This window comes from Ixodes scapularis, unplaced genomic scaffold, assembly GCF_016920785.2.
Source record: "Ixodes scapularis isolate PalLabHiFi unplaced genomic scaffold, ASM1692078v2 ptg000236l_1___fragment_1__unscaffolded, whole genome shotgun sequence".
Classification (NCBI taxonomy): Eukaryota; Metazoa; Arthropoda; class Arachnida; order Ixodida; family Ixodidae; genus Ixodes; species Ixodes scapularis.
This window is the reverse complement of record NW_024609944.1, coordinates 1,268,800-1,289,247: the sequence shown is the minus strand read 5'-3', so window position 1 is coordinate 1,289,247 and position 20,448 is coordinate 1,268,800. Positions and strand designations below refer to the sequence as shown.

Here is a 20,448-nt window from a genome sequence, read left to right as displayed (position 1 = left end):
CGCCGATATTCATTTTCCGCGCGCTTTCCAGTGGTGTGACGTCCCAAGTGGCACTGACTTCCGGGTCACGAAGGTGGTCTTAAACAAAGTATGTCGAGCGTCTGGTAATCAGTTGGTAACATGGCTTACTGCCCGCATTGAACCCTTCCTGTCGTCACACTTAGTGTTTACAGTATGGTCTCTCCGTTTGAGAAACAAACTGATTACGAGATTCAAAAATTTAATCACTTCGCGAAATTATTTTTTTTTTCACACAATACTTGGGGAACTGGAACAGCCGTGTGTATCGGAGCGTTAAGCCAATTTTGCGCCAAATCAGCGACAAATCGCTGGAGTGCCCCTTGAAGACGCCCACGCAGAGCCGCTTGTGCGTGGGCTCTGGACCGCGCACATGTACGCTCACTTTATAGTTTGTGGCAGGTTAAGAGTGCTGGGCGAGGGAAAGCCATGCTGCGGAGGAGGAAGCAGGTGGATTGCTGGAGAGGATAGGAGGAAATATCTTCCTCGCTCCAGCATTGCGCCTGCTTCCCCCTCCCCGGCCTTTCTTTCCCTCGCCCTGAACTCTTAACTTGTCACCGCTGTATGCAAGAAGACTCGGGGCAGCGGCTGGGACGAATGCCAACATCGTATGTAAGAAAAAGTTGAATAAATTATACGGTTCCAGAAGCAACACACGTTACTACATGATCAGTTTAGTTTCTGAGCGGGTTTCATTCGCATAATTCAATCCTAAGTCAGAGGATGAAACCCAGCGGTATTCTGATATTTCTTACGGAGGCTAACCGCTGGCGGTTACGTTGAAGGAGATCCGTTAGCTCGAAATCACGATCGAATGCGAGGACGGACGATAAATGTTGGTTCATCCAGAGTGAAACGACTAGCCTCATTATTCTTCCAAATAAAACTTATATAAATCATATCAATCGTATATATAATCTCTGATATGATTTTATAGGGTATTATATATTTATTGAACAAATCTATATATATTTACAGAAAGATAATTTTATTTTTATAAATATATGCTAATAAATACTGCGATGGGGTGGCTGGCCGCCTTATTGCAAGTGAATTGCGTTAGCATGTCGGAATGTATTCATTTACATAGATTGTAACCCTCTCTTACAATACCCGTGCATCGGTGCAGTAGTATTGTAATATAAATAAATAAATAACACGGGCTACTAGCGTGATTCTTATAAATACGTAGAAGCGAACGGTACCTTTGTTAAATTTACTTCGAAGTCAAATATATCTTGAGCAATCTTTGTCGCTATATTAATGTCCTTCTCTTCCAAAAACAAAATTACTGTTTGCTCGATGAAATCTTTATAGGCTTCCACAGCGCTGTCAGTTTTATTTTGCGCCTCGTAAATTTGATACGAAGTCGGCACAAATTCTGAAACGTCAATCTGAAAAAAAAAAATAAATAAAACATTGTTCATTATAGATTTTTTATAATACAGCTGTTCCCCTAAAAATACTTGCTGCACAAAAGATTCAGCTCTTTAATGATTGTTGCAAGAGATTCCACCGTCTGAGAATTACACCCAATAGACCGCATCCGTAGAATTCCTGTCGGCCAAGGCAGGCGATCCTCCTTTGCATATTAAAGACATGTTTCACTCACTCACTCACTAGAATTCCTGTATAGACTCCCTACAGGAGCCAGAGTTGAGCGTCCGTTTTACACATGCCGCCGAGCCACAATTCGCCGAGATTCTATCACGTGAGGAGCAGAAACAAATGCCATGCTGGAAAGTAGACTGTGCACGCGCTCTCGGCGTTCGTTCCCCTGCTTTTGAGCTCGCCGCGCGCCTCGAACGCGCGGCGCCGCTTTTCGCCGAATTCAGAAACGTGAGGAGCAGACTCCCCATGCCGTGCAGGGACGCCGGCGCTCCGGGGATGAACGAGCATCTCTGGCTCCCGTAGGAAGCCTGTACAGGAACTCTGTATAAGGATGGCTAGTTGGGCTAGTTGGTTTTGTATCTTGGTGTAATACGCCAAAACAACAAAGGACGAAAACGAAAAAAGAACAGGTCAGTGACTCTCCAGTTCTCCCTTCGATTTCGTCCTTGTTGTTTTGGCGTATTACACCATAAGGAACTCTGGGCATGCGAAATGCAAAGCGCCATCTACTAGCGGGCCGAGAACTACGTCCGCTAAATAGGTAGCCGCATGGAAGTAAAACCAGCAACCTTGACTGCGAAAGACTCAAGCAAATAAGCGGCCTCTGCGTGTGGCAGGTACGACACCAACGATTGCTGCGCTCTTCTGGGCGAACAGTGAAGTAGTATCATTCATTCCCACGCGAGCGATAAACATACGTAAACAAGGTTCACTTTTTGTTCTTTCTATTTTTTAGTTTACAGGCAGCTTTTGACAAAACAAAATCAGCGAGAAGGCGAAGAAACATATATACGTTCTCGCACGACCTGAGCCTATTTCTAACTATTAAATTGAAACCCTCTTATGCCGGAACCGGGGTCAGGTGTAAGAAGGGTGTCGGTTCATAACGAACTCCTTTAAAGGGTCGGCGAACCAGCGCACACCGATAAGCCTAAGATCGCGTGCTGATCCACCGATTCTTTAAAATAGTTCTTTCTAAGGGCCTTTTATCTGCCCGTCTGATTGGGGTATTACGGTCTCATTAAAGTTCTTTAGAAAAAAACTCCTTTGAAGGATCGGCAAGTCCACTCGCGAGCTCAGTTTTTCGCGTGCTCATTGGGCGGGGGGGGGGGGGAGGTGCTGATTCACACTTTTGTTTTTATGATTTTGTTATGAAGTTCTGTTTCAATATTTTAATGTCTCTGTGAAACATGCGTATATGTCTTAATTTTTTCAGGAAGTTTATCTAAATTCCTACTTAAATTAAGTTTGTTTTATTGTGTTTTTTGGTGCATGTTTAAGTCAGCCTCTTTCTTGCTTGGTGCGAAAGCAGCTGAACCTATGTGGGCGAGACCAAGCTAGTGAAAGCGAAGCAGAAAGAAGGTACAGCTTAACAAATCTACGATACATCCTAATTCAAGACGTGCATTGATAGCAATAAACGACAAGAGCAGAAGACACCACTCCTTTATTTTATTAGCTCTAATGAAAAAGCATGGTTTCTTAGTACAGTTAAAAACAATCCGTTGCAGCGATTTCAATACAGTTGGCTGCGCGTCAGTAATGCCAGATTTGCACGACGTACTGAATCGCGATTTTCGTCTGCGGGCCGTGTACCACGTGACTCACATCACGGACTCCTGCGATCTGCGCCTGGTACACGGACGCGCAGACCGGTATTAGCCCCGAGCGGGACCGATTGGAGCGCTGCGATCGCTCGACCGTGACGTAGGATAGGGGATCACGTGATAAGGACGGTTATTCTGCCTTGCTTTGGTCGGGGTATTCGGGAACCGTTCGGTCGTTATTTTCGTGTTTTTTTCTGTGTTTGGAGCCCGATTAGTTCACACGTGGATCGGCTTCGGCAGCCGTCGTGCTCAGGAAGCAATGGTGAAGTACTGTTCGGTGCCGCAATGCCGCAGTTACGCGACCGACCCGAACGTCAGCTTTCACATCTACCCCAAGGAGAAGCAGCTGCGCACGGAGTGGCTTGTGAAGTTGAGAATGGGCAAATTAAACTCCAAGAGCTCGACAGTGTGCAGCAAGCACTTTAGAGATGAAGACTTCGTGTATGCGGTTGGAGCGAAGATGTTTGGTAAGTGTTCTCCAGTTATTTCAGTGAACCTCCACAAAAAGGGGGGGATTTTGTTGGACCCGTCGGAGATCGACGCTCTTGCATTTTGCACGTAAGCTGCAAACACGAAACGTTTTCGCAGAGAGTGATATCACGCATGCGTGTATCTAAGTGCCTAACACTCGTTAGTTTTCCTGGGCCACGACGCCCCAAAGTCACGCGAGCGAACTGAGCAAAGCTGGCGATCAGACGGCCGAGATCGACGCATGCTCACGCTCCGTCGTGATTGATTTTCTTCCTTTTTTTCTCGTCAGGCTGGAAAAAAAGGACACTCGCCCCAGGAACCGTGCCGTCCCAGAATCTGCCTTTACGGCCACTGGACAAGCTCCCGAAGCTGAGACAGCCCCTGAAGCCGCGGGCAGGTGGGGACACATGCAAGCCTCGCCGTGAGTGCTCTCGTTTGTAGGGAACATTCGTGGTATCAGTGGATGCTGTGTGATAAATAACCAGATTTTAAATATTTGGCTCCTGCATACCTGTTTACTTTTTTTTTTTTTTTTTTTTTGCAGTCATCAGAAGATAAAGCATGGTCGTGTCTATTTCCGTTCCAGTGCTGAGCTGTAATTTTAGGTTTTTCTGTTTTTTTTTTTTTCCACTTGGATTTAACAGCCAAGGATGACCTGCCAGCAGCAGTTACATTGGCAGGGCTGAACTCCGAAGAAGCCAGCACCAGTGAGGGTTTGATTGAGCAGGAACTACCCAACCAGGATGCCGATGCTGCAGATCCCATTGGTGAGGAGAAAGCAAACATTGCATGCCCAGTGTGAGTCATGTCAGCCTAATTCTAGTTGATACCTGAGTTGTTTTTTAATGTTTCAGGTCTTCAGGCTGAACTTCACACCTTGAAGAAAGATGTCGGAAGTCAAGCGGACACACTACAGCTTGAGAAAGATCAAGTGCTCGGGATAGCACGGGTTAAGAATGAACCGGCCCTCGTATCACTGACCTGCATACCCTGTTTTCAGCTATTCTATAACATCTGCGACCTGTATGGGGAATCTCGCTTATTAAGCCAGAGGAAGGATTTCAGCATCAGTAACGAGGACGCAGTACTGCTAACAATGATGAAGCTGTACCACAATCTGACGTTTTCCCTTCTTGGGGTACTGTTTGGGGTCCATAGGACGACAGCTTCCAACATATTTAGAGCGTCGGTACCGGTCCTAGCAGCAGTGCTCAGGCACGCCGTTTTCTGGCCTGAAAAGGAGGATGTGCTCCAGTCCCTGACCAAGTACTTTAACAAGTACAGGGACTGTCGCATGGTGCTCGACTGTACAGAGATTCCTCTGCAAAAGCCGCAAAACCTGGAGTCTCAACTACTTACCTACAGTCACTACAAGGGAACCCACACTGCAAAGGTGCTTGTGTGCGAGACGCCAGGTGGCTTAATTAGCTATGTGAGTCCGGCATACTGTGGCAGATCCTCCGACACGCATATCACAAAGGAGAGTGGGCTTTTAGAGAAATGCCTGCCCTTCATCGACAGCGTAATGGTCGACAAAGGGTTCTTAATTGACGAGCTGTGTTGCGAACACAAGGTAAAGTTGGTTCGTCCACCATTTCTCCGAAAAACACACAGCTGAGCAAATCTGACGCCGCAAACAACCAAAGCATCGCAGCCGCACGCGTCCATGTCGAGCGTGCAATTCAGCGAATGAAGTTGTTTCGAATTCTTCGGGACAATTTCAGCGCAGACCTCCTTCCGCAAATCGATGATGTTGTCGTCATCATTGCAGGTCTCGTGAACCTCTAAAAGCCCTTGTTCAGCAACGACAAATTTTTAACTGGTTAATACATTGCTGAACAGGACACGATAGCGTTTTCTTTTAGCTGCCTGTTTAAACGTTGACGTTAATCTGTAGATCACTTAATGGGCAGTTCAAACATGGCATCCCACTGTCATTTGTGAAGAATGAGTTCTCTTTAGCAGGGTAGTAAGAAAAAAGTATTGTTCGGTCACAGACTGTCTCTAGCCAAGAATTTCCTTGTTAACTTCGTTCAAGGTACTCTTCCCCTGTGCCACATTGGAGAAAGGTTGTCAAAGCACAGCAATGAGTCAATATTTCTAGCTCGTGCATTTAGACACACAAGCCATTCAACAGCCTTGTAAGATATGTTTCTATGCCAATTTAATTTTGGAAATTTGATGTCATGCATACTGTAATAAATGAATGTATTAGCACGTGCTTGTTGCCATCCTTTTGTTTATTTGCTGGCTTCAAATGCATATCTAATGTTACCACACTGGCCCTTTTTGGGGCCCACTACCACGAGTATGAACATGCCAGATTCTTCAGCGTGTCAAAAATGTACTTGTCGTACAGGGTGTGCACTGCAGCCGAACATTTAAGGAAATGTGCAGCATCAAATGGCACGGTAAGTGCCCTCCAGTCCTCTGGACTCTTGTAGACGAAAAAGTCACACACTGGAATATTCGTTATCCCCATCTGGACCTGAACCTGTGTGTAGAATAGGGGCGTCGGCTTTTCCTTTGAGAAAGGTTTCTTCACCGTGTTGAGGCACTTGATTTCTAAAATACGCTTCTCACCCTTGCAGCAGGCGCAGGTGAAAGTAACGAGCCCATCCACGCTACAGCCCATCACAGGAAACTCGTTCCAAATCAATAGGCCCCTGTCTTCCACAGTGCATGCGTGGCCCCTCGACTTCACAACCGAGACATACTTGTCCCGCGCAGTGCCTTCCATGCTCAGCCCGCGCTGCATTGCTGCAGACTGGTATGTGCTCGTGCGGAGGACCGCCTTCAACAAAGGCCCCATGTTGTGCGGCATTTGCTCTATCTCGCACTTCGCTGCCCTTGTTTTGAAGGAATGGCAGACTGTACTGGTTGCCACGCCTATCCTCTGGCGCAACCAGTCCTCGGATAGCGACTGTTCCCTCGTCCTCTCCTCGATTACCGCACAGACGTCTGCAGAGAAGGTGGCCCTTATCTCCTCCACAAAAGCATCGAAGCTGGGAGCAGCAGTTGTGGCAATCAGCCGCGTAAGTGTGGGCAGTCCGGGGACAGGGGGCTCCTCAGCTGCGGTGGGGGCGGTTGATATCTCTGCAAACATGCAAATAAACAGGGAATATTGACACATTACACACTATAAAGGTGATAGGAAAGAAATTGGTTGTTGGAATGCAAAAATGAAATGCTAGGGAACAGTTCTATGTACAAAACACAAGAGGACTAATTATGACCAGTCTCATTGCTGCTATAGTGAATACGTTGAATAAGCCTGGTACTAATACGTGAGCATACGAGGGCCATTAAAAAGTATCGGACCTAAATTTGTTCTGCATAAACAAATCAAGTGCAGACAGCATCTTCTGGTTAGAGAAGTGGAGGGAACATTAATGTGTATGTGTGAATTTTATCAGGCCCGATGAAAATGTGAGTTGTTCTCAGTCAGCCTCCGAGTGAGGAATTGTAGTCGCTGCTCGTCATTTTTTTCCGTAACTCGAATAGGGGTCCTTTCAGCGGCATTTTCATCGTAGGGAAGAGCCAGAAATCCCATCGAGCCATGTTGAGACAGTAGGAAGCCTGTTTTGGCCAAAAAAACTCAGACGCAAGGAATGAGCTGGTGCACTGTCATCATGCAGCTCCATCGTGAGAAACTTCGGCACGATTGCACGAAGTTGGTTAATCACCAGATTATTTCGGCTTGTTGAAGGCCTCTTCCCACTGACATGCAGTCATCTTTGATCTGGTTGTACCAAACCTTAATGTTTTTTTTAATGCCCATGGCATCGTCCTCGAACTCCTGCTGAATATTTCGAATTGTTTCCACTTGAGTGTGAGCAAGCTTGAATCAAAATTTGATGCAATACCTCTCACTCAAACTACTTTGTCATGTTGCAAAAAAACAAAAAAAAAAAAAAAAAAAAAACGACGAGCACTAACTACACGTCATCACTCCGAGGCTAACTGCCTGCGACTCACATTTTTTGCGGGCCTGATAAAATTCTTGCATGCGCATTAACGTTCCCTCTGCCTCCCCACCAGATAAAGCTATCCGCGCTTCATTTGTTTCCACGGTACTAATTCAGGTAGGATACTTCTTAAACAGACCTTGTACACCAATTAAGCATGTAGTGGCATACTTAATTGGTGATGGTGTTCCAGGCGCACTTTCAGTTTAGAGTTGTGGGCCAGGAAAGTCACCTGCACCTGGCAATCTGGTTTTTTGTAGAAATCTGCCTATGGCAGGATGACAGTGCACATTGCTCAACTAGACTTAAGCCTCAGCCACTTTAAACATATTGTACTAAGGAACATTTCTGGTTGCTTTTCTGGTTCGCTTGACATTTTTTTCTCTCCTTTGCAGTCAATTGTTACGACATTGGATATTAGTGCTTCCACTCAAATCTAATATATATATGGCGCAATCGCCATGCCTTCAGAACCTAGTACCTGTACTTTTTATTATCAACTCTAACTTTTGTGAGTCAGGCATGCACAATTCAGAATGTAAACATATTAAGGTTGGAGTCCCCATCCGTTGAGCGTACTGCTCACAGCTGTGTCAATTTATCACAGCCACCGATCTAAGTGGTGTACATTTATCTAGGGTTTCAATGTACACAAAAATTCTACGCAGATAAATATACACAGGAGTGTACATTTATCTTGGGTTTTTTCTGCTATGATCCAAACATCCTGCACGGTCTGTACTGAGCACAGCTTCTATCCCGTGTGAGGCATGCCACCACTGATGTTCGTCGGATACTGAGAAAATCGATTCATAAAGTCTCTTAAGAATGACCAACAAACAGCCAAAACCAACTGTAGCAAAGACAATGGGAAAGAGAAAGAGGAAATGCAGTTCATGAACCAACCAAGAGGACGGATTTCTTCGGTGTGCCGCAGGGCAGCTGAGCTATAAGTCAGTCCTTCCAGTAGTCGTCCCAGGATATCGCCTTTAGGAAGCAGGACCGGATCCCCTTCAGCCTGAAAATATAAAGCAAAATTTAGCCAAAATTAAGCAAACGTAAAACAATGGATTGCAAGCGTCCCGGCTAGTGCCTCTTTCATGCAACCATGTTCGCATGCATGTAAGGGCAACATTGGCAGGCTTGCAGTTGCGCGTGCTTCGTTGTGCAAGCGGAGACAATGGCTGTTCGGTCGAAACCGAAATCATGTCACTCCGTTCTGTCGCCTACTGGATCCCAAAATTGTATGCAAAATGCAACTGCCTAGCATACGACAAAAAAAAAAACAAAAAAAAAAGCAGTCCAGCGGTGTGCGCTTGACAGGCCGGCAGGCGAGGTACAAGCTAAACACCCAGAAAAAAAGAACCTGAGTGCATCGATGTATGGCATCGCGAGCCAGGGTCAAAAAGTTTTTGGAGCGCTTTGTCCAACGACTGAACTCGTGGCAAACAAGAACACTCTGCGGGTTCAGCTTGCAGACATTGCCTCCTTTGCTCACTTCTCGTCACTAACTCTTTCGCGGCAGATTTTTTACGTATTGGGGTCCCTCTGGAAAAAGAAAGCCCACCGAGAGAAACCTATGTAATCACTACTTCGACAAGCAGTTTTTGAAAAGGGGGATTTTGGTAGTGCCATATGATTTAAACGAGAGCACGAATGTTGATGAACACGCAGCAGTAACTACGTTTCAGTTTAGAAAGCGGCATATTTGTAGCGACGTGGGGACGGCAACCCGTTACATTGCACGACCATGGTGACTGTGGTTGTGCTAGTGCTTCAGCTCACAAAGCAACTCTTGCCGCGCAAAAAAAAAAAAATTGGTTTTGTTCCACAGCATGACGGCATGGCCGGCACACTAACGTCAGAGCATCCGCACACGCCCGTGTGTATCGTTGAAAAAAATTGAAAAAGGCGCGAGACGAGACCACCGGACAAGAGCCCCAAGATGACATGAGAGCGCAAAACCTGAGACGGCGGGAAAAGCCATGCAAGGGGTGGGGGTGATCGGACGGATGATTGATGCGGGGTACTTAGTGTTGGGCGGTTTCTTGCGCCACCTAGGTCACGCATGCTCAATTACGGTTCTCAGTTTAGTTTAGTTTTTGAAAGGCGACCGAAACTGGTGCTTTGGCACAGGCTTGGTGTAGACTACCCATATTTTGGCAAATGTAGCAGGACGTAGCAGGGTTAGCTCCTTGGCACAGTTTCGCACAACTGGCCCAGCATACACATCACTGTCTTCATTTGATTTGCTAACTCAGGCTGACGCAACATATGCACTACATCATTAGTGAAAATCCCACAAGGTCACGCAACGCACACAAGAAAATGAAGGAGCATCCTGTGTGCTCTCGGCGTACCTATGCCGTGGCACACTGTTGGTCAAGTTCCGTTAGCACAGGTCAGGGCAGAAGAAGCGTTTATATGTGGGTCTTGTACAGCCCTTTCCCGTGATTTCATTTGGCGCTGGCGGAGGGAGCTTTATGGTATGCACAAGGTCTACTAAAAGCGCTGTGCATAAATAGAAGTTTCATAGCTCACTTTTTCAAGACCCGGGAGTTTGACGATCTTCCTCGGAGCATACTTCTCCCCGACCGCTCTCTTCTGCCCCTTCCCCCACTTTTGTGGCAAGTCTGTGGACGCCAGTACGTTGAAGTTCCTCTTGGCGTTGATATGTAGCAACATTGCCACAACGTGGTTACACTTGTAGTTCCTGCAAAATGACAATGTTCTTAGCTTGCAATTAAACAGCATATCCAATATCAGTCATAAAATGTGAACAGTCTCACCCTCTAGCAGTACCTTTCTCATGCAACTTCAATATTATTTGAATGAGATTAAAAATGCATGTACAAGTTGGCAGTATGCAATGCCAGTAGAGCTGAGTGTTAATAGACTTGAAAGAGTAATCTACAGAGAATAGCAAGACATAAAATTTCACCGACTATTTTAACATGAAAATCACTCGCAGCTTAGTGGTATCTAAGCAACCAGCAGCTGCATAAATGTGAGAATGTTATGTGGCTCCATTGATTTTAGTTTAAAGGTTGCTGATACGAAGGCAGCTGCACTCGTATTTGCATGTAATATTTTTCTTTTTGTAGTGCATCTGGTTACTATGTAGGGGCCGAGAGAAAACTATTCTACAACTCTAATGGACCTAGCTACAGGAATATTTGCATAATCTTTTTTGACAGAAGAAAGAAAAGCAGCAGTGCTGTACACAAACTGCCATTGGCCTTTGGATGATTGGATATTAGTTTATGAATTAAATGTTATCCACAAGGTTTAATACTAGTAGCTCAAAAATTCCGACATTGCAGAAAAGATAAAAGAGAATACTCAAAAAACTAAAAAAAAGCAACAAAAAAAAGAAGACGGACGCGCGGATTTGAACTCGCGACTAGCGCCTTACGAAGCGCGCACCTAACCACTGCGCCACGGGAAAAACGAGCAAAGCCCGATCGTATTTCGTAAACAAGGCGCAGCACTTCTCCGGTTATCGCAAACTGTTCGGTTCCCGGCTCGAGCCGCGAGCTCCTCGATCGACTTGACAACACGCCGGCCGATAAGTACATACAACTCAACCGAGTAATGATACACGGCATGCTCCTTTACCCTGCTTTGCAGGAGCACGATGAGTCACCGACGTTTCTTCCATTCAGTGCTATCTCCAGCTCGTGCGGGTCCGAAGTCAGTGCCGACGTCTGGAGGACGAATCCAATGAACGTGTAGCAGTCCTTATCCACCTTCTTGATACTGCAGGAGAAGACATGTCCCGCTTCAAGAACTCGTTCGCCCTCGAGCAACAGCCGGGATGTTTTGTGGGCCTTGTTCACGAACGCGTTGATGCTGCTTACAGGCAGCACAGCTGAAAAGGGGTACACAGTTTTAACGGGCTGCCCGGTCAAATAGAAGCTAAAAAAAAAGCTTCGCTTACCTTCAACGGTAGGTCGCACATGGTCCGCATCCATCGCGGTGCCCGATACAGCCGCCGAAAACGACAAATTGGCCCGTACCGTCTAGTCTAGTCTACGCCGCCGCGCTGCCCTGCAGCAACCGGTTCCCTGCTAGCCTGCAACAGGCTCACCGGCTCCCCGGAAGCAGTTGTACGGTAGCCGACTTAGGAGCTTGACCGGATCGAGTACAAAAACGAAAAAAATGGGTTAAAATAAACCTTAAACACTCGTACTAATAGAAAAAAGCGAAGACCGAGACACTGCACCCTACACACTGAGCGCAAAAAACGGTCACGTGATCCCCTATCCTACGTCACGACGATAGGCCCGTGAGGTGGCGCCACGTCATGTTCTCGGGGCTAATTGCCGGGCGCTTTTTACTTGCGGATTTCTGGCGGTTGATTGACTTGCAAAGCGCTTAGTCTAGCAGCAATACAACGTTTTCTGTTCTTTTTTTTTTTGTTCTTTTTTTCGACGAGCAAGACCAAAATTGTGCATTATTGTGTTTTTTGCGTTCCTGGTTTATCTTGTCAAGGGACTCTGGGTTCCATGAGTAAAAGAAGCTGCGGAACTTTTGCCTGGCTGACGCGACGCAGGTTCCTGTACTCCTCCTGGTCCATTTGAGGATTCAAGAACCTACTGTGAACACTCATCTGGCACACCACCATTTTTTTTTGCATGTCCAATCAGCCTTTCATCCAGCAATATATTTCTTGTGACTGTGCTGTACCAAAGTGTTGTGCGCGAGCACGGAGTGCGTGAAGGCATCCCCAAACGCCCCTCCGCAAGTCCAGGACGTGATCACTTTTAGGCCGAAGCCTCCTCGAGCAGGACCATGCATGTTTCACTCTGATGCCTTGGTTTAGAAACGGTAGCGGCGGTTCGCGCTAAGTCTATCACGGTGTCCTTTCTCGCTCTGTACGTACACAGCGTAATCAATCTGCCGAGAATCTCTCCGTTTTGTGAATTGATCATCAACCAGTTTTGTAAAAAACAACACTTCTAAAACCGAGTAGGAGAGATTTAGGGTGCGTGTACGCAGGACGGACATCATAACAGATAGAGACGGCGTGCTTGTTCGCTCTCAACTCTGTCACAGAGGGGCGATTTTACTGTCGCTCTTGTCGAACACACAATTTAATTATACGACTTGATTTGGTTCATCACATAAGCTAGAACTTCGATATCGGCTGCTACACATACGTGACAGGATGCTGCGGGCGCCGAGTTGATCTGTGACGCCAACCTAATTTCCCCGGCCTGTTCTTTTATTTATTTTTTTTCGTGGTCGAGTTAAAAATTTTGTTTATATGAAAGGAATTTTGCGGGTAGGTTTGAGAAAGTCGCGCATCACAAGGCCGATACCGAAGTTCTGTTTTTCTAGCAGGATCGGACAAATACTCGTTTTCCGGCACGACGTCCGCGACTTGTGCTCTACTGAGGTCAAAGCTATCTAAAATTGATTCTAGCTCTTTGCCACCCCCCCAAAATAATACCCAGGGCGCAGTTCGTTTTAGAGAAACTCAAAAATTTTCCCCGAAGCGAGCTTTTGCTACTAATAGCCCCCGAAAAAAATCACATTTGGGTCCCATGTATGAGTTTGGAGCTAAGGTGGTGAGAGAAATGTTTTTACAACTAAAGGGTACGATTTCTTTCTCTTTAACACCTAAAAAAACGTTTTATCAGAAATGAAAGGGACGAGAGGCTAGTCCATCGTCTAGGTTGGCTGATCACAAACTTTTAGAATCTCAATCACTGAGAGAGTGCAACTGCCTTCGAAATGTCAAAAGCCCGGAACTAACTTGACGATACCAAGAGGGCCGCGCGCTGTGTTCCCGAACCTCTTTGCAGTTTTTCGTATTTTCTATTGAGTCGTTTTGGTTTCAGCAAGGCGGACAGTTAATGATTACGTTGATCTACTTAATGAAAGCTCACATTTTCAATTATGGTTGAAGCTTGCTAGCATAACAAAGAAGGGAGGAATATTTAAGACGCTACTTACGTCAATGGCTCGCACTGACGTGTTGGTAAGGTTAGGGTTTAGATTTACACTAAAAATAAACAACATGTCTGCTCCAATTCGGATTTTTCGAAATATTTCTTGCCAGTTTATGGTTTTATTTGAGCCAGTCATCATCGGCCATTCAAGGATGCCGAATCTCTTCAAGGTATTTTGTAGCCGTTTTATTTCTTCCGCTGGTTGGGACGAATCTGAAATTATATCACATGATAATATTTAAGAAAGCCAGCAACCAAAATGTGTGCATGTTTAGCAATGGTCCTTCTCTTTAAAATTAGGAGAGACAAATAAGTCAGTAAAGTGTGTTCTCACAAAAAAACATGTGAATGTCCAGGGAGATATCTGCCAATAAATTAACGGCCATTTTCTTTTATCTTCACTTTTTTATACTTACGGGTATTAATGCAAAATACGTACCTTCCTTCATGCACGATTGATAGGCCATTGCAATTGTCTCATTGAGAGATTCAGCTTGAAATGCTGTTATGGTCATGTTGCTTAAAATGTCTGTGGGGAACATAAAAAGAGGTATATTAGAAGCTTTCATTCGCTCTGGCACATATAATTAAAAAACAAATGCTGTTTTTTATATAATTTTTGTTAGCCCGTACTCTATTAAGCCGGACTTTGTAGGCTTTCAAATGCACATGGTATTCCCGTCTGCAATTTTTTTCTGAAAAGAATAAGCTGTCAAAAAAAAAAACAGTAATTGCCATTTTAATTATTTGTGAATTTTTGGAATCGCCATATCAATACCGGCCACTATCGTGATGTTTTGTTCAGTCTCAAAAAAGTTATAAAAGGATCTTAATATATAATATAAATTCCTCCAGGATAAATTTATTGACTGCGATGGACATCGGGAAACGAGAGGAGTGTAATAATTATCAAAATAATTGCTTTAATTGAGATAAATACGCGAGCACGAAAAATAAAAAGACATGACTGACGATCCGAAAACGCGGATGGTAATCTTATAATCCGCGTTTTCGAGTCGCCTGCCCTTTCGCGCTTCACACGTGACTTCAGTTTTCCTAAATTGTCTGAGTTATACTCTGCTTCATCATATCCCTTTTCATAATAAAAATACCTGCCCAATTTCTGGCTTCCCCATACCTTGGCGCGTTGTTTATGCTTCACATAATCACAGCCAGGGGCGCCACTCCCTCATATAATGAAGATGATTATTGTCTGCTGCGCACTGCTATTACCCCAACGTCCGTAATTTCAACACTTCGGAACGCGCTTTTCATAGCAGGTTAGCAGCAACATGTGGTTGTGGAACATGAACGCTCGCACCGCAGAGAGTGTTGTGAAAGACGAAGGCTCACAGCGCAAACAGTGCCGTGAAAACAGTGGGCCTGTGAAGAAATGGACGCCATTAGAGCTTGACGACGGAACTTGACGAAACCTTTCCTTCGAGGTACCTTCTGGCATAACATGTGAATCTAGAGGCCCAAGAAGCTTTCAGCACTATCTGAAGGGTTTCAAGCGTGATTCCGTATTGTCGCTGTCAAACACGGACGGCCTTTCCGCGCATTTACTCGTGTGGTCTAATACCTCTATCAGACGGGCATCTAAAATGACATTTACGCGAAAGACCTTTAGAATTTAGAAATGACAGTCAAGATCATCCATATGCTGGAGGCCAACCTTGAACACAGATGTACATCGCGCTGGCAGGACGCCTACGCGACCTCCATTTCAGGGAAACTCTCCTGTCACCCAAGGGAGGGCTCTTCAGCTCTAGCGCTGGTTTACAATGCATAGCCTCCACGCTCAAATGTCGTGCAGCTGCCAAGGACAACCGGCGCAGTGGTCTGAATTCCTGTCTTCTGTCGACCGTTTCGGGGAGAGCCACCCTAATCTGGCATGGGCGTCCCGCCAACAGCACTCCGTTTACTGTCATCACTTTTTACATTACAATAAGCAACAGTCGACGTTCCGGAACTTATGAAGCCCCTATGTCGTGTTGCTATCCTCGACATAAGCAGCTCCTCTCAGCTCCATACATTACTGCGGCCATTTTTCAGATTTGTCAACGGCTAGAACGGGTACTTTGTCATGCCGAACGCTCTCTGCACATATGACCCTTCAGGATACGCCGAAAGATCTCGAAAAATCTGAAGGTGAACCAGGTTTACAAGAGCTAGAAGTATCGGCGCCGGACTACTTCAGCAATCGACGGGGCAACCTAGAATCGAGATGGCCCCTTAATTACGTAGTGGCGCGTCACGCGTGACCGTACAATGGCGTGCCGCCACGGCGATCGGTACCGTTCTCTTCATTATTTTTAAGGCGAAAGTCTTACTTGTCCCATTACGCGAAAAGCCGTCGGCGTTGTCCACGAAAGATGGTCATAAAACTACATCAAGCACATTTTAGAAATAAAATACAAAATAAGAACAGCCACGCAAATGATTCGTCCCTGTAGCCGGCGGGGAAGTTCAAGGTCAAAGCGGACGCACGTCAGAAAAAAAAACACAAAGAATAGCACAGCAGCGTATATGCTTTGTCACGGAAGCCGTCGTTTGGGAGGAGGGGTTCGCCGCGTCTGCGCGCTGGCGGAGCGGGATGTCACCGCTGGAGCGCCGTGTGCGATACGAAGACGTGGCGCGCTGCTTGTAAGAATGCGCTGCGTGTTGGAATGCTATCGCCTTTCTACACGTAAGCAGTCTTAAAAGAAAAAAAATTCAAACAGTCTGGTTGGGAAACGCGAAAAACAAACGCAGAGCAATATTGACGGTGAAGGATCTATTTGAAATTCTGGGCGGAAAGTCCATGATGTCAGGCAATGGTCATTCGCTCTTTCACCTCAACGTAAAGGCGAAGCCGATCCACCTTTCCTCCACACGCTCGAAAGGTCGAGAGAGAAAACATGTGGAAAGGAGGTAACTGTCGACTAAATCGCGTCTCGCCCCGTCAATGTTGCTTTAAAAAAAAAAAAAAAAAAAACAGATTTTGCGTAAAATTAATTTTTTGACGCGCGTGCCCCAACCACTCTGCTTAAAAAGAAACATTATTTTTTTCTTTTTTGGGGTCTTTTAAGTGCTTCTACCAAACTTTTTTTTTTATTTAGTGATGATTTTAGGATAAACGGTAATGCAATTTGGAGTCAGCAAGCCCAAACACGTCAAAATCAATCCTTAGCTCTTTTTTTTTTTTCGAAAACTCTTCAGCTTTTGTTTGTCTCTTTTTGTCCTTCTGTAGGGTTCCCCAGTAGTGATAAGCACACCCAACCCCAACCCGCTGCCGTGAAAGGATTGCGAGGAGGGGACGAGCGTGAACCACCTTCCCTTGATTTGCTACTGCGAAATCTGGCCTCATTTGGGTCTGAAGATTTCAACATTTCCAACTTTTCTTCTGTCTCACGGAACCCGAGAAACATAACCGTTGCTGTCACAGGCGACGTTACTTCTGGCTCCCGGACGCTTCAACACGACCAGTGTACGGGTAAAAAGAGCGGTTCAAATCAATCCGCAAATCTAGCGAAAACGGGTCCCGGAGAAATCCAAAGGTAGGAGTGACGTCAACGGTCACCTGAACGTGACGTTTTGCGGTTCCCGCTTTCCGGATTCAAGATTTGAAAATATCAGACATGTAGAACTTATCAAAAAAATTAATTAGATTAAGTTACTGAGTATTAACTTCAAAAGTAAATTGAGTAGAACAGAAATTACCTAAATGGCGCGATATAAATATACGCGCTTCTTACAGAGAATATTCCGCCACTATTAGTAAACAAACGTCAGGAGTCGTCGAGTAGACGTATCGGACTACAGTTTTATGAAGTAATGCAAGAAGGCGCGGCGAAACGCGACGAAAAACGCAAATACAACGCATCCGACAAGGCGCGGAGGGGAGGGCGGAGCAGCAAGTTGAAGCAACCTAATGGCTGCCGCGTCATGTGATTCTAAGAAGGAGTATGAAAAGGTCTCGGCGCTTCCGAGACCTTTTCGCCTCTACTGCGCTGAAAGCGATCACCGCTATCTTTGTTCGCTCGACGCTTGCGGCGCGAGGAAGCTCGGCGCTTGTAGCAGCTAAAGCGCGCGCTCTGGGAAGTGCCGAGCGAGGGGCGTATACACATCGGGGTAGGCTACACAACCTCGCCCCTAGGCTCACTTCCGGGCGAAGCAGCCTGTACCGCGAGCCACAGGCTCTTCTGTTCGTATTTCATTTTCCCCCCATCGTACATTCAAGATGGTAATTGTACTTTAATTACCATTTGTAAAAAAATTTGGTCGGGGAAAAAGATTGTGGGAGGCGTGTTTTTCAAGCATCTGATACACTGACCCCCCCCCCCCCCCCCCCCTTCTCCCACCTTCTTTAGAAACACCTTCATCTACCCTTGGTTGCAAGTACGGCGCTGTTCTCCTATTGGACATACTTTTATATAATCTTCAATATTAAATTAATTTCTTATTTTCATGTCTGTAAGAAAAGTTGTGGTTCCAGTTTAAAGACAAATCTAAAAAGTTAAAACGGCCTATTTCATAATATTGTGTAAGATAAAATAGCATAAAATACCATAAAAATCGGACGCTTATTGCCCCAGTACGCGAAAAAGTGGCCGGCAGCGATAGATGTCATTGCGCGAACACACTTCTATGACCGAGCAGAAAGCGGTATTTTATGTTACGAGGAGTTCTAGTACGTCAGTCCCTGAACTACGCAGAAAAGGGGCCATTTTAGGTACAACTGGTGTCACGTGTATATTTAACCAGTAAGTAGGATTTTAGTACTGAAGATTCCCATAGAATATTTTTAATGCTATACCAGAGCGGCGCGGCATCTTTCGTCTCTTACATGTCATCTGCATGCCTTTCTTGGGACAGATTGCTCGTTGTTATCAATCGGAACATTAGACAGTTTTAGTGGACCGTACTCTATACACCAACTCAACTCTCCTACGTCACGCCGCGGTGGTGGCGCGTCGGACGCACTTCCGGTCTGGGGCGGTGGGCAGAAGTCGCCGTGCGAGGCATGCATTCTGGTGTTCTTTTCGGAGAAACCAGACAAAAAACCTGCGTTCTCGTCAAAATACTGCGACGGGGGCTGTGCCAAAAGAGTCTGGAAAGGTTAATTCGAGATCAGTTTTACTGTGTTCCTGCCCGCTCCGTTCGTCCGAGTACGTAGATAGTAGCCGTGAAAAGGGTAAACCAGACGCCGTCGAACTACGATTGCTTGTGCGGGCAACACTTTGTGGTCGCCAGATGTATTTGTTTTGTTCCAACATGAACGAGAGAAAACCGCCAAGTTGTCGGGGCCCCCCGCGGGTTCAGTGCGTCTTCAAATTCACACGGCCGCCTGATCGTTCGAACTTTCGTCTGCTCTTTCGAACTTGTCTGCTTTTTGTCGTCTGCTCGTTCAAACAAAAGCGGCCCGTAGACCAAACTTTGACCCGGTGATTGCAATAAGAAATAATTGCAGACCTCAAACGACTTTAGTAGGCTCGGTGTAAACATTACATACAAGATGTTGATCATTGGTACCAGTGGCCAGCACCGACCTGTAACGCTTGGTCTGTTTCCGCTTCCGAATTTCAGTATCGACGTCGATCATCGCCGCTACCTTCTACACTTTTGCAGCACGAGCGACGTCGCGACCGAAAATATCTAGAAGATTGTCATCGTGGTTTTGGCGTCCCTTCTGTGGCATTCACGCCAATGAATCGCCATACGTCAAATTATTTACGCAAAGTTTAGCGGTGTAACGAGCCTTGATAGTTTCGCTCAGTCGATTAAAGTGGTAAGACATTGCTATGGGGACGTAGATTCGACAAATCCAACGCGAAAAAGAGTATGCAGACTCACACAGACGCCGACAACGTGACATTCCAAAGTTTTGTGGACGCGGAACGCGGTGCTTCTTGCCGGCACTCCATTTCGCATGCGTTCGAACTGTCGTCTGCTCTTTCAAACTTGTCTGCTTTTTGTCGTGAGCGCGTTTAAACAACAGCGGCCCGTAAACTAAACGTTGACCCGGTAATTGCGATAAGAACTAAGTGCAGGCCTCAAAACACTTTTGAAGGTTGGTTGGTGTAAGTAGGCTAAGTGTAAACAGTAGATACAAGATGTTGATCATTATTACCAGTGGTGGCCATCACCGATTTGTAATGCCCCATTCCACTTGCGGTTTTCAGTATCGACGTCCACCATCTCAGCTAGAATCGACGCATTTGCAGTTCGAGCGACGTCGCGACTGAAAATAGCGAGCAGAATCTCATCGTGGGAGCCAGGTTTTAGCGCCCATTCTGCGGCGTCTACGTGAAATGAATCGCCGCAAGTCATATTATTCACGCAAAGTTTTGCCTCGTTAATTTTGCTGAAGCCGCTCAAGTAGTCAGACATTGTTAGGAGGACGTAAAATCAACAATTCCAACGCGAAAAAGAGCACGGGGACTCCCACCGAGGCCGAAAACAACGCAATGCCATGGTTTGTTTATGGGCGACAGCGGGCTTCTTGCCCACCGTCCACCGCGCATGCGCGGCGCCGGTGGCGTCCGCTAGGGGCGCTCCGGTTTGTTTATAAACATGAGTTGGTGTATAGCTTTGCGTACGCAAGAAGATTGCGGGTCGTGAGTGCGCATGCGCAGAACACAATAGAAGGGCTAGCGTGTTGCGTACGCACGCAATGCTGGGGATTTTGCGTTGCTGGCTAGCGGGCCTTGCGGGACGCTCTCGAGAGATCTCGGACCCAACGAGAGCGCCAGTTTCAAGATGGCGGTTGCCTCGACTGGCGCAGCAAGGGCGACGTGGTGTTTTCAAAGTTCTGTGTTACGTGAAATTGCGTGC

The 20,448-nt window shown here is 46.1% G+C and overlaps 1 protein-coding gene and 1 pseudogene across 1 annotated transcript in view; one reads left to right on the top strand and one right to left on the bottom strand.

The window, feature by feature from the left end:
• Nucleotides 1–1,223: 1,223 nt before the first annotated feature.
• LOC121833979 (neprilysin-11-like) overlaps nt 1,224–20,448 on the bottom strand; it is a gene marked incomplete at its 3' end in the record, with an annotated part of 30,280 nt that continues 11,055 nt past the window's right edge. Inside the window, exons 5-7 of the mRNA XM_042287710.1 lie at nt 14,072–14,161; nt 13,637–13,845; nt 1,224–1,412 (exon numbers count right to left, since the gene is read on the bottom strand). Coding sequence (XP_042143644.1) covers nt 1,224–1,412; nt 13,637–13,845; nt 14,072–14,161 — 488 coding nt within the window. The remainder of the gene's footprint in view (nt 1,413–13,636; nt 13,846–14,071; nt 14,162–20,448) is intronic.
• On the top strand, nt 5,002–5,696 carry LOC115318128 (annotated as a pseudogene).